At 42.2% G+C, this 14,888-nt stretch overlaps 1 protein-coding gene across 2 annotated transcripts in view; it reads left to right on the top strand.

Moving 5' to 3' along the window:
* fam193a (family with sequence similarity 193 member A) overlaps nt 1-14,888 on the top strand; it is a 43,607-nt gene that overhangs the window by 18,231 nt on the left and 10,488 nt on the right. Inside the window, exons 8-19 of one of the 2 annotated variants that reach the window (XM_061984130.1) lie at nt 1,699-1,846; nt 3,020-3,094; nt 3,172-3,246; nt 3,319-3,428; nt 3,500-3,742; nt 3,831-3,987; nt 7,362-7,481; nt 7,582-7,863; nt 7,981-8,212; nt 11,287-11,634; nt 12,071-12,356; nt 12,441-12,627. In XM_061984130.1, coding sequence (XP_061840114.1) covers nt 1,699-1,846; nt 3,020-3,094; nt 3,172-3,246; nt 3,319-3,428; nt 3,500-3,742; nt 3,831-3,987; nt 7,362-7,481; nt 7,582-7,863; nt 7,981-8,212; nt 11,287-11,634; nt 12,071-12,356; nt 12,441-12,627 — 2,263 coding nt within the window. The remainder of the gene's footprint in view (nt 1-1,698; nt 1,847-3,019; nt 3,095-3,171; nt 3,247-3,318; nt 3,429-3,499; nt 3,743-3,830; nt 3,988-7,361; nt 7,482-7,581; nt 7,864-7,980; nt 8,213-11,286; nt 11,635-12,070; nt 12,357-12,440; nt 12,628-14,888) is intronic. The other variant, XM_061984131.2, reaches the window with a different exon arrangement.

Here is a 14,888-nt window from a genome sequence, read left to right as displayed (position 1 = left end):
TTTTTGAGCAACTGAAAAAGCACAGCACAGACCTCTGCCGGCCCCTATCTCCCAATAGTAAATAATCCTTTAAAAAAGTCCTGAATCCAGACGGTGATACGGATCACCCTCAAAATCGAATCACTTGTTCCTTAGCCCATTTCTGACATTTCCTGAAAGTTTCATCGAAATCCGCACGTAACCTTTGAGATTTTAAAAGTGGAATAGAATAAATGGTGTGAACGCTGTTGTCAGTCATCCACTCTTTTGTATATGTGGGTGAAGGTGTGGAAGCGCACATACACACCCAGAGAAATGGAACCTGGTAACGTGAACATAAAGTGGTCCAGATCACCCTTCAAGTCAAATCAGTTGTCCTTTCTTCCATTTCAGGCATTTTCTGAAAATGTCATGAAACTTTTTTTTTTTGCCTGTGACTTTTTGAGTTGTTTTGCGAAGTGTCAGCAGAGGTAATAAGAAAGCTTTGGTACATGCTCAAATCTTTCGTCTGGTTGCTAACAATCTAAAATTTGAGAAAAAAATTTAAAATATGCATTTTTTAGTTACTATGGTAGAATCCATTCTAATAATGCTTTTATTTTTGAAGCCTTCTTCCCCCTGAAAGGGGAAGTCACTGTAACCAGGTTTTAGTGTTGCGTAACACAAATATGTATTGATATTTTACTTGTATTATACCACTAAGACTTAAAAGTAGATACTGCATGGCAAATTACAGTAGTGTTTTAATTATTTAAAGTTAAAACTAGTACTAATTAATTATATTTATTCAAAGAAATACCACAAAAGGCCTCTGTTATTGTCCGCTGTCTGCCATGTCGTCCACAAGTTGCAGACGCTCTGTGTATTTTTTACTCTTGAAACGTGTTTGTCCATCGTAAACACTATTTTATGTTCCCCGCTTGTTTATTATTTAACCTTTATTTAACCAAGAAAGTCCGATTGACATTTAAAAAAACAAAAATACAGTTTCTTTTTCGAGGGAGTCCTGGCCAAGAGGAAGGTAAAGAGCATTTGTAAACTGTTCAGAGTTATCTATAGCACTAGGTAGTGTTGGTAAATGGCAGACAATGAGAAATTAAATGATCATCACGCGTCAATATCTCTGTCATGTAAATGCTGCCTTTTGGCCCGATTGGCATTGCAAATGAAAATACTTTCTTGATTGTGTTAGTCAGAATAATGTAGGTTAAATTGATATATGAATACATGTAAACTAGGATGTGAGGATGCCAGTGTGTTGCCTAATGTTTATATACTACGTCACTCTCAAGACTTGGCGTCGTAGACAGGAACTGAAAGTAGGTTTGAGTGACGCGGGAGAACAACCATTGTGCCATTTGGGCAATAAAGAGTTTATATATTATTACACATTAGTCTTCTTGTTTTTTCTCCACAATAATTATGATTTGACAGATGACGTTGACAAATTGAATCAAATGACTCAGACAAATTCAATTGGTGAAAATGACGCAGATTGGCCAAAATGTGCGGTGAAAGGCTTTGGGCAAAGTTACAAGGCCACGTATGATTGGTGGAGATTGGTTTAATTTGCGAGAGACTGTCATGTTGACAAACAGGCCAATTTTTCCAAAAAAGTAACCTTTTTTTGAATTTGATCTCAACATTGCTTTTTAGTCATGGTGGGTCAGGACTCGTTGACATAAACGGGACTAACATTTTAATGTGATTTTTTTCCAGACATGGCTCCACCTCCCACGACACGTACAACGAAGACATGTATGGGACCTTGTTGGTGAGCTACCAGCACCTGCAGCAGGAAATGGCGTCTGTGGCCGCCCAATGGCAGGACTGCGAGAAGAGGATCGATGACTATGTCGACGAACAGGTTCGGTGTTCAACCAAAAAGTAGGGCTGGACAATTAGTCTAAATTTGATCTTGCTTCCCATGATCATGAAAATATTGTACTCGAAAAAATGGATAAATGTGCCATGCATTGCAATTCCTGAGTTGAAACAGATGAGTGAGTGTATGGGTGGGGAAAAGTTTGATATCGCACAATGTTTGCTACTTTTTGACACAACGCTAGTCTGCCTACCGTAATAAAAAAAATAAAAGTAAGGCATATGATTTCTGCGTTAACGTAACTGCGGACAAAATCATGAATTGGCCAATTAAATGGAATATGCTGTTAAACACAGAAATGTACATAAATGTGAATTAAATGCTGTCATTTTGAGGAGAAGGAACATTTGTTTGGGAAAATAATACTAACCTGTGACCGCTCATTCCCCTGCCCTGAAAAGTGTCAAAACGGCCTTTTGAAACATCGACTAAACTACGAAGCTAAAGCTAGCAAGATCAATTCATACACCCACAACACATGTCACCTGCATCAATGTAAGAGCAACGTACAAAACTGCAGTCGCAAACTTGAGAGGCTCTTCTTTTTTTTTTTTAAATAGCCTCATGCCGTCTCTCTACTCAGCACACTTTCCCCCTTTAAAATAACAGCGCTATGCGCAAAATCCACATTGTACTTAAAGTACTTATTGGTATGTACATTTACAAAATTACTATGCTTTGTCTTAAAATACTGGTCAAAATTGTCCAAAGGTGTATTGCAGCAATACATGTGCGGATTTGTACATTTAATTACAGATATTTTATAAAATTGTATTTGTGACACAAAAAGCGCACACTTTCTGTGAATAAGTGTAACAAGAGTGTAAAAAGTTTAACAGAATTGAAAAAATATATATATATATTTTTTTATATTGCTATTTTAATGTATTGTTATTTTTTTTTAACTTGTTGTTGTTTTTGTCTTACTAATTTCTATCCGGTTATTCTTTTAAATTATATTCAAAGTTGAGTTTAGGTGGTACAATAAATACTTATGTTTTTAAATGAATGAACAGTCGTACCATTAATCAGGGTTTCAATATCAATCAAAATAATTGTGATTATTATTTTTGCTATAATCGTCCAGCCCTACTGTATGTGTGTATCTATATATTATTAATACCTTGGCTGACATATATTGTCTTTGTTCTGAAGTTACTCTTCAAAGTGGAAGGTCAGAGTTTCACCAACCAAAGAACGGAGTCGCATAAGTCATTAGTCGGCAAAAACGTAAGCTTTCCAATGAATTTTTATGACCGATTTGAGCTGAAAGTGCGTTTATTGAACTGCCGGTCTCTCTCACATAGACTTTAAAGACGAAGCAGCGAATGCTAAAAGAAGACTGGGAGTTGTTCAAGCAGCGTCGATACAGAGAAGAGCAGGTAGGACGCGCATACACCAACGTGCACCCAACATGGAGGGCTGAATGGTGTCATATTGTTTGGTCTTCATAGTTACCCAACAATAAGAAGCTGGCGTGTGGAGACAACTTCACAGACACCATGAGGATGCTGTCGTCACGCCTGAGCATTCCCGACTGTCCCAACTGTAATTATCGGAGAAGGTGAGTTTTTATTTCCTCATCTGGACATGAACGCCTCCGGCAGGGATAACAACAACGTAACGCTTCTGCAGGTGCACGTGCGACGACTGCAGCCTCTCCCACATCCTTACGTGCGGCATCATGGACTCGCCCATCTCCGAGGACCTCCACATCAAGCTGCCTCTGCAAGGGGAACCCTCCCAGGACTACATGGCCGAGGTGCACCCGCCCAGCCTCTCCTCGGGCAGCTCGGCATCGGGCTCCAACTCCAGCTCTCCCATCACCATCCAGCAGCATCCCAGACTCCTCTTGCCCGCCGGGGAAAACAACACCTTGTAAGTACGCCCAGACACCCTAAAAGCTCACGGTTGGGTATGATTTGTGAACACGCTTCTTTATTTCAATTTCCCGCTGGTCTGCCAGCGTCAGCGATGACGACGAAGTGCCTCCCATGCCCACTAAGTTTGGGGACATCTACCCAGTGTTACCAATTGGCTACGAGGACAACCGTTTGACTGCAGTGAATGGACACCGCGGCGACATGAACGGGGGCGGAGTCAACATGGCACAGAAGGCAGAGGTGAGTTAGCTCAATTCCTGAGTAAGTTTTTTTGAATAAGTGACAAACAGTGACAGAGCTCCACATTTTGTTTTACGATGTGTAGCGAAGCCTGCCTCTTTTTTTTCTCCCTTTTCCGGGGGGTTCTGTGGAGTGGCAGACATGTACATGGGGCTGCTACATACAACAATACCAGTGGAACCTCGATTTACAAACTTAACCGGTTCTTAAAGGGGAACATTATCACCAGACCTATGTAAGCGTCAATATATACCTTGATGTTGCAGAAAAAAGACCTTTTTTTTTTTTTAACCGATTTCCGAACTCTAAATGGGTGAATTTTGGCAAATTAAATATTCGCTCTCGGAGCGATGACGTCACAACGTGACGTCGCATCAGGAAGCAATCCGCCATTTTCTCAAACACCGGGTCAAAACAGCTCTGTTATTTTCCGTTTTTTTCAACTGTTTTCCGTACCTTGGAGACATCATGACTTGTCGGTGTGTTGTCGGAGGGTGTAACAACACGAACAGGGACGGATTCAAGTTGCACCAGTGGCCCAAAGATGCGAAAGTGGCAAGAAATTGGACGTTTGTTCCGCACACTTTACCGACGAAAGCTATGCTACGGCAGAGATGGCAAGAATGTGTGGATATCCTGCGACACTCAAAGCAGATGCATTTCCAACGATAAAGTCAAAGAAATCTGCCGCCAGACCCCCATTGAATCTGCCGTAGTGTGTGAGCAATTCAGGGACAAAGGACCTCGTTAGCACGGCAAGCAATGGCGGCAGTTTGTTCCCGCAGACGAGCGAGCTAAACCCCCCTGGATGTCTTGGCTCAAACCGTCCCAAGATGATCAAGAGAAGAATATCGACCCTAGCTTCCCTGGCCTGCTGACATGAGGGTATGTCTGCAGAATACATTAATTGATGAAAATTGGGCTGTCTGCACTCTCAAAGTGCATGTTGTTGCCAAATGTATTTCATATGCTGTAAACCTAGTTCATAGTTGTTAGTTTCCTTTAATGCCAAACAAACACTTACCAATCGTTGGTTAGAAGGCGATCGCCGAATTCGTCCTCGCTTTCTCCCGTGTCGCTGGCTGTTGTGTCGTTTTCGTCGGTTTCGCTTGCTTGCATACGGTTCAAACCGATATGGCTCAATAGCTTCAGTTTCTTCTTCAATTTCATTTTCGCTACCTGCCTCCACACTACAACCATCCGTTTCAATACATTCGTAATCTGTTGAATCGCTTAAGCCGCTGAAATCCGAGTCTGAATCCGAGCTAGTGTCGCTATAGCTTGCTGTTCTTTCCGCCATGTTTGTTTGTGTTGGCTTCACTATGTGACGTCACAGGAAAATGGACGGGTGGTTAAAATCAGGCACTTTGAAGCTTTTTTTAGGGATATTGCGTGATGGGTAAAATTTTGAAAAAAACTTCGAAAAATATAATAAGCCACTGGGAACTGATTTTTAATGGTTTTAACAATTCTGAAATTGTGATAATGTTCCCTTTTAAACAGGATTCGTGAATCAAAGTTCGAATAGTGAAGCACATTTCTCCTTAAACAATATAAATATGAAAAATGGGTTCCAGTCTCAACAAAAGTCCATATTTTAGTGAATTAATCAATCAATCAATCAATCAATCAATGTTTACTTATATAGCCCTATATCACGAGTGTCTCAAAGGGCTGCACAAGCCACAACGTGCAACGTAGTGAAGGTTTGTACACTTTGAACACAATATAAAGTGCTATACAGTACTGCAGGGGTGTCAAACTCATTTTAGCTCAGGGGCCGCATGGAGGAAGATTTGTGCACAGGCGCAGGCCCGACTATTAAAATCATGGCATTAAAACTAAAAAATAGAGACAACTTCAGATTGTTTTCTTTGTCTTACTTTGACCAAAAATAGAACAAACACATTCTGAAAATATTACAATAAAAATGTAGAAATAAATACCGGCAGCGGTAAAGTTTAGTTAGATCCATGAAGGAAAGAAGAAAGTGAATGAATGTTTATAACTGAATAAATTTACATGTGCATAAAAATGTGTTTTCTTTTTGTATTATTTTTTTATTGAATTAAGTAACGTTTATGACAACCTTTTTCCAAAACACAATACACACAATATAGAATGTGAGCTATAACAGGATAATGCACACATTTATCATTTGTTTTCAAAACAGTTACAAAAAAGTGGGACCCCATTTTTATGACTTGATGGGGTCCCTGGGAATGATGGAGTATTGGTGCGTGCAAAACAGCAGCAGGCGGCTGTGGCCTGCGGGCCGGTTCTAATACTAATTAAATATCCCGGGGGCCATAGATAATTCATTTCCGCGGGCCTTGACTTTGACACCCCTGCAGTACTGTATATCAAACAAACATAATGATGGATCAATTTCCATTTAATAACAAGCCAAAACAACGACACAGTGCTGTCCTGTATGTGCTGCTCCGCTAACACATGCACACACAGAGAAATCCCATCGGTGCCCTCGCAAGCGATCAGAAATCACAAAAATCCTTACCTTTAACGACCATATTGCTACAATAATAAACATTAAAAAAAAGTAAAGTCTACTTACATTAACATATGTCAAAGGAGGATCTGATGAGAAAGAAGCAGACAGAAGGGGGAGAACAAAGGGGGCAGGGCGAGGGGCTGTATGTGCTGTTGGAAAAAGCGCCGCTGAACGAGAGGCAGCTCTTTTCCTTTGGCATTTTTTTCCAGGAAGGTCTGTTCTGGTCACAATTTAAACTTGTTGTGGTATGAAGCCTGTGGTATGAAGTCGATTTTTCCATACTCGCGAGCGCCATTAATGTACTCCTCGCAAATAGTCTTTTTTTAAAACTCCACAGCGATTCCCTCCTCCTTTCCACAATGGTCTATTGTCTTTTTGGAACACATATTGAGTTGGCAAAATGGACAAAACTTGTCAAAAGACAGAAAAACACAGAGAAGGCACACACTGAAGCGCTGAGAAGTGACTAGTAGTGTACAGTACTGCGCAGCAAGTGACGTGGAGGGCTCCGCCTTTCCAAAAATGCTGCTCCTTGCGGCAAAAAATGGCTGCAGAAGTGATACAAAATAAATGAATGAAGCGTTTGTACACAGATAAATTGTTTGCACACAAAGGCATATTTGGCTCCATCTAAAAGTTCCTAAATCAAAAAGCAAATGAGGGTCTTATAAATCGAAGTAAGGCCAGGTCGGAGGCGGTAGGGATCATGAAAACAAGTGAAGATGATAGATTTTCATAAAGAGGCATTAGGCGCACACATTAGTATTAGAACACCATTAAGAAGTCATAATAAAGGACTTTTATTGTGATTAAGGGTAAATAAATGTTCCTTTGTGCGCCATGCACCTTTTTTCTGCCACAGTCTCCTCGCGTTAGCAGCAGCAGTAGCTCGTCAGAGGGTGACGAGGAGGAGGGCAGACCGCAGGGGGAGCTTTCTTCTAGAAAGATGAATAGTCCGCCACCTTCTTACAACCACCAGCAGGTACCGTTTTCTAAACTTCCATCTTAGTTTTTTTTTGTATTGCACCAAATACATTTTACATTTTTCTCCCCCTCCCCAAAATCTGTGTGGGCACTTAAAGGTCCAGCAAGTCCAGCACGCCTGCGAGTGCCATGTGTGCAACCAGGACCCCGCCGCCTGCGCCTTGGGGCCCGCCGCTTGCCTGCCCTCCAGCCGACTCCACTCGGCGCCGTCCCCCGAGGTCGGGCACCAGTTCTTCGTAGACAACAAAACGCCCCCCGCACACCCGGCCCTCCACCTCTATCCGCACATCCACGGCCACCTGCCGCTTCACAACTTCTCCCGGCCCCTGCTGCACCCAACGCTCTACCCCCCTAGCTCCTCCCCTCTCACGCACAACAAGGTGAGGATGGTTACCTGTACGTTGTGGATGTCAACCACCTTGTGTTAAAATGTGTTTATTTTCCCTTTAGTCAGATCCTACTAACAGTTTGCTCTCTGAATCTTCTTCCTTTCTAAGCCCTTGCCTACAAACCCCACAACAAACCATTCGGCGGCCAAGCAGCCGGCTTTCAGCCCCACGCTACCCGAGCACGTCTACCAGAACTGCTTCAATGGCGGAGGCGAGGCCGGTAGTGCGGGCGACTGGAACAGCTCGCTGCAGTGCCTCTCGCTCAAGTTTGAGAACCTCTGGGACGCGGCCGTGATGAAGAGCTGGAATCCATCTATGCTGCTGCCCGAGTCGTTGCCAGGTGAACCATGCGGATTTGGCTTTTTTCAAATGAACAAAACAAAACAAAAAATTATTGAATTTATTTATTTATTTATTTATTTATATACATATTTTTTTAATTTGTGGCAAATGCTGCAGCCTGATTGGTGGTTGTCGTCTATGGCACGGCTTCCCTGACCAACTTTTCTACTGCAGAGGGGCCTGGGGCCCACCCAAATATTTACACTAAATTTTTATCATATTCAATAATTATATCCAACCTACTTACAGTTTACAACCTTGTCAAATGATATGAAACACAATATTTATTTAACACATAAACCTTAGGCTTATGTTAAACTGATTAGAAAAATTAGTACTAACCAAATATATTGCATAAGAAAGGACTCATAAGTAACTAACGAAAAATTAATGCACATACAATTAAGTTGTGCTAACATAAACTAAATTGACAATGAGTATGTTTCCTAACCAAACTGTCAATAAAATTAAAGTGCAAATGAAAATACAGCTTCACTACTTTATTCATAATTATTGCTCTTAAGAAACTGTAACTTTAGCTCCAGACTTCTTATGTTTGTTTAAGATTGTCATTACTGCAACAAGTGGTGGAAAAGTGTACTGTAGCAGCCCATACGGACCATAGCCGATAAAACAAATTTTTGGGCGGCTTTTTAGGGAGTGCTCGCAGCCCTAAAAATGTTGAGAAACACTGGTCTATGGCACTACAGTCACGAGACAAGAGGAGGCCACACCCAAGGTGTTACCCTCCTACTCCTGAACTGCTGCACACAAAAGACTGAACCCTTTTGCAAAGCAGACTGTGTTACTTTCCCAAAAAGTACACCACACTGTGGCGATGCCATTAAACCCCAACATTTGACCCTCATATATCGGATAGACTTGACATTTCTCACACAGTTCAATGCAATCTACAGAATGCCTGCTGTAACTTAAGGGTGTTTAGCCGAATTACGAGGACATTTGGTACAACCCTGACAAGCGTACTTGTGTAAAACTAGAAAAAAACACGGCGGCCAGTAAACCTACCTACCTAACTACAGTGGAACCTCGATTTACGAACTTAATTAGTTCTTGAACAGGGTTTGTAAATTGAAAAGTTGTATAGTAAAGCATCTGTTTCTATAAGAAACAATGTAAACATTAATGGTTTGCAGCTTTGACAAAAGTCCATATTTTAGTGAAGGTTTGTACACTTCAAACACAATATAAAGTGCTATATAGTACTGTATATCAAACAAACATATTTAATTTAATTATATTTAATAAGCCAAAACAACAAGCTGAACTGTGATGTATTCTCTGCTCTGCCAACACACGCACACACAAACAGGAGTCACTTTTGGTGACTTCCCCAAACGATCAGAAAACAAAAGAATCCCTAACTATGACATCCATATTGCTACAATGATAAACATTTAAAAAAGTAACTTTAACATTAACGAAGGAGGAGCTGAAGAGAACGAACCAGACGCAAAGGAGAGAAGGTGGGGATCGGGAGGAGGGTCCGGGCATGTGGCTTGAAAGAGGCTCTACTTGCTTTTCTCTACTGTGAAAAGTCTGCTTCGATGATTCTTCCATACTTGTGAGTAGAGATGTCCGATAATGGCTTTTTTGCCGATATTGTCCAACTCTTAATTACCGATTCCGATATCAACCGATACTGATATATACAGTCGTGGAATTAACACATTATTATGCCTAATTTTGTTGTGATGCCCCGCTGGATGCATTAAACAATGTAGCAAGGTTTTCCAAAATAAATCAACTCAAGTTATGGAAAAAAAATGCCAACATGGCACTGCCATATTTATTTACTTTAAGTCACAAAGTGCATTATTTTTTTTTAACATGCCTCAAAACAGCAGCTCGGAATTTGGGACATGCTCTCCCTGAGATAGCATGAAGAGGTTGAGGTGGGCGGGGTTGGGAGGAGACGGGGTTGAGGTGGGGGGGAGTAGCGGGGGGTGTATATTGTAGCGTCCCAAAAGAGTTAGTGCTGCAAGGGGTTCTGGGTATTTGTTCTGTTGTGTTTATGTTGTGTTACGGTGCGGATGTTCTCCCGAAATGTGTTTGTCATTCTTGTTTGGTGTGGGTTCACAGTGTGGCGCATATTTGTAACAGTGTTAAAGTTGTTTATACGTCCACCCTCAGTGTGACCTGTATGGCTGTAGACCAAGTATGCCTTGCATTCACTTGTGTGAAAAGCCGTAGATATTATGTGATTGGGCTGGCACGCAAAGGCAGTGCCTTTAAGGCACGCCCCCAATATTGTTGTCTGGGTGGAAATCGGGAGAAATTCGGGAGAATGGTTGCCCCGGGAGATTTTCGGGAGGGGCACTGAAATTCGGGAGTCTCCCGGGAAAATCGGGAGGGTTGGCAAGTATGACTGGGAGACGCAACTGCTCTGTACTTCTCCCTACGTCCGTGTACCACTCTGTACAGCGGCGTTTTAAAAAGTCATACATTTTTACTTTTTGAAACCGAAACCGGTACCGATAATTTCCGATATTACATTTTAAAGCATTTATCGGACATCTCTACTTGTGAGCGTAATTAATGTATTCCTCGTTTTTTAACTCCCTCTTCTTTCCATGCTGGTCTGTTGTTAGCAAAATGGCCAGCTTGTCAAAAGGGGGAAAAAACACAAAAGGCACACAGGCTGAGGAGTGTCCTGTGCAGCAAATGACCTGGAGGGCTTTGCCTCCGCTGTGCCCTGCGTTTTGCCTGCAGGCGGGACACGAAATGAATGACTAAATGAAGCGTTTGTACACAGAGACATGGTACGCACACAGGCATATTTGGCTGCAACTAAAAGGTCGTAAATGGAAAAGATTGCAAATAGAGGGGTTCATAAATCGAGGTTCCACTGTGTCGGTAAGTCTTTTAGCATTTGTCTAATGATATTTGAGGATATCCGTATACATGTATGCTAGCATTTCTAAAGCATGTTTAACACAGGGTGCGCCACAAATGTATTTTACATTCATGTGAAAAAAGTAGAAGACATTTTATTTTTGAAGAAATGTCACACCTGATTAATGCGTCACTGTACGTGTGTCCCCTCCGCAGGTGACATGCTCGGGCCGCCCCTCGCCGACGTTCCGCTTCCCCCGACGCCTGCAGGCCCGCCGGCAGACCACCCCTCACTACCCAGCCCGGCGCCCCCTTCCTCGTCCTCGTCGCCCTACTTGTCGTTGTCCTCCTCGTCCTCGTGCTCCTCCTCGGGCGCCAAGGAGCAGAAGAAGAGCGGCGCCAAGAAGAAGTGTCTCTACAACTTCCAAGATGCCTTCATGGAGACCAACCGGGTGGCCATGGCGACCTCGGCGTCCATGTCGTCTGTGTCCTGCACTGCCACCACTGTCCAGTCAAGTAATAACCTACCTATCCACCTTGCACCTAAAAGTCCCAACTCTTTAGGTAATCTAGCAAGGCTCACTAAAGGAAGTCTAAAGCTGTTTTTTTTGTGCGAACAATAACAGGATGTGTCAAACCTTCAAGCCACCACATGTTTTTTTTTTGTCATATTAAGCCTGAACGTGGTTGCCTGACATTTCAGGGTTGCTGTCGTTCGGCTGTTGCTAGGCGACCGACTGTCAACTTTGCATGTCAAAACCCAGTAACCCTTCACACATATTAACATGTTACTTCCCCCGCTTGGCACTTTTGTCAGAGTACAGTACTAAATCTTGGACACGTCACGGTTTAGCCTTTCAGTACCACTTGGAAAGTAGTCGTCAAAACTCTGCTGACTAATATCTTTCTAGAAATGTCTCTCACTTTGGCAAGACGTGGAACCTTTCCACTTGTTTATCTATGTGTTAAGAATGCTAATGTGTCCTAATGTATCACCCAGATGACGTGTTTCACTGCTTGAGTAAAGAGGACCACAGGCAGGCCTCGCCAGTCGGCGCCCAAAACACCGCCACAGCGCTGAGTTCCCTCCCGCCACTCTCCGGCCCTTCCCTACCTCCAGCGCCCGCAGCTCACCTCCCCGCCATGGGTCCACAGTCCTTTCCCAAAATAGCCGCACCGGCCCCGGACCGGGGAGAGGCCCACCAGGGTCTGTGCCTCCCCCCGGCCGAGCCCTCCATCTCCTCCTCGGCAGACTGTCCGCTCAGTGCCCCGCCCAGTGTCTGCAGGTTGGCCCGCCTGGCACTCTTGGATCATAGTATAATTTGCATGATTCATTTCTGTGGAACCAACATTCTTCTATGCCCCTTTAGTGATCCTGAATGCGAAGGCCACCGCTGTGAGGGGAGCAGAGCGTACGAGCACCCGCCGTACGACGGAGAGGAGAGCCAGGATGAGGACAGCTGCTCGGAACACAGCTCCTCCACGTCCACGTCCACCAACCAGAAGGAAGGAAAATACTGTGACTGCTGCTACTGCGAGTTCTTCGGGCATGGCGGGGTAAGACAGAACATCATGATTTTCCCTACATGTAATGATCGTGGCCAGCCGCCACAGCAAAATAAAAGCCGCCCCACCTTAACAATGTTTTGGTTTTTTTACGCAAAAACTCATTTTAAGGGGAACTACACTTTTTTTTTTTTTCCTATCATTCACAGTCCTTAGGTAAGACAAGAATACAAATGTTTGTCTTTTTTATGCATTCTAAATCGTAAATAAGTGCTAGCAAAAGTCAGCTCACAACGTAGCCCATAGAGTCGCTCTACTCCGCCTATAAGCACTCTAAAAACATCCAAAAACCTAATCGTTTAATATACATACTGTAAGTGTATTCCTAATGTAGTAACATTCATAATAACATGTTATATTTTGCATATTTTGCTCATTTATCACAACATAACAACAACAACATTACTGATCATGACAGACTTCATGAGAGCCAACAACAATTACTTTGGCACAAATGATGATCAAGAACCTTACATTTTCTAGATTTTAATACAAGGAGGATGAGCTAACTGTTTTAGAAGCTATGTGCTAAACATATTGCACTTTAGTAAAACACTCAGTATCATGTAACAGTATTGCTAAGTGCCAAACCAGGTATACAAACTATAAACATAATAAAACCATCACTTACTGTACAATGTCTGCTTTCATTGGGATGCCGACTGTTGGAATGATCATATAATCCTGTTAAGATAAAGTAATTAATCATAATCCTCACACAGGTTTTTAAAAAATTAAATAAAAAGACGTGGCGCAAAAGAGCGTCTTTCCGTGTCTTTCTCACCATCTCTGGGTATAAGTTGAATGTTAAAGTTGACCAACATCCTGGTTAATGTCTCCATCCGTCTACTATCCAGGTGAGTGGCAGGATATATAATCTAGGATTAACTTTCACCAACTCAGAGGCCATGGAGCACCAGCAACTCAGTATGTCAATACTTTAGCTGCATGTGCTTGTTAGCGCTCTGTGATCATGGCACCGCTAAAAATAGTTTGTCTGCCTTAGCGCTTATAATAACAATAGTGCTAATACTTGGTTAATATTTAGGTAAGGAGATGTAAATTAAGTATTGTTGGTGGTTTTTGGAAGGCTTTACGGGCGGAATAGTGTACTCCCAAATTAGCATGCATAAAAAAATGAAATACAAGTGGAATTGTGAATCATGGGCAAAATTCCCCAAAAAGTGCCGTTCCCCTTTAATGTAGTTAATTGTTTAAGCACAACATAATTGTATGTAAATTCATTTATTAATATTTTTTTTAATTTATATTTTATTTTGTTTTGCAGTATATTTGCTTTGTACTTATTTTTCTAATCAACCTGACCTAAGCCTTGATAATAATATTTCTGCTTAACACATGGTTTTACATAATTTGACAAAGTTGCAAACTGTAATTATGTTAGATATAATTATGAAGAGTAAAATTACTATTTTAGCGTTAGTATTTAAGCGAGCGCCTCTGTAGTGGAAAAGTAGGGCCCCAAGGTCAAAAAGGTTAAGAGCCCCTGACATACACGCAGTACAAATGTCAACACTTGGCACCATCAGAAAAAAGCTTAGGACTAGAGATGTCCGATATTATCGGCCGATAAATGCTTTAAAATATAATATCGGAAATGATCGGTATCGGTTTAAACCTCCCGATTTTCCCGGGAGACTCCCGAATTTCAGTGCTCCTCCCGAATTTCAGTGATCCTCCCGAATTTCAGTGCCCCTCCCGAAAATCTCCCGGGGCAACCATTTCCGATTTCCACCGGACAACATTATTGGGGGCGTGCCTTAAAGGCACTGCATTTAGCGTCCTCTACGACCTGTCGTCACGTCCACTTTTCCTCCATACAAACAGCGTGCCGGTCCAGTCACATAATAAATGCGGCTTTTACACACACATGAGTGAATGCAATGCATGCTTGAATAACAGCCATACAGGTCACACTTAGGGTGGCCGTATAAACAACTTTAACACTGTTACAAATATGCGCCACACTCTGAACCCACACCAAACAAGAATGACAAACACATTTCGGGAGAATTTCCGCACCGTAACACAACATAAACACAACAGAACAAATACCCAGAACCCCTTGCAGCACTAACCCCGCCCACCTAATACATATAGCAGTGCCATGTTGGCACTTTTTTCCATAACTGGAGTTGAAGTTGTTCTCTTATTTTGGAAAACCTTGTTTTTGATTGATTGATTGAAACGTATATTAGTAGATTGCACAGTACAGTACATATTCTGTACAA

This window comes from Nerophis lumbriciformis, linkage group LG25, assembly GCF_033978685.3.
Source record: "Nerophis lumbriciformis linkage group LG25, RoL_Nlum_v2.1, whole genome shotgun sequence".
Lineage (NCBI taxonomy): Eukaryota > Metazoa > Chordata > Actinopteri > Syngnathiformes > Syngnathidae > Nerophis > Nerophis lumbriciformis.
Note: the sequence above shows the minus strand (reverse complement) of the source record. Positions and strands in the feature narration are given on the sequence as shown.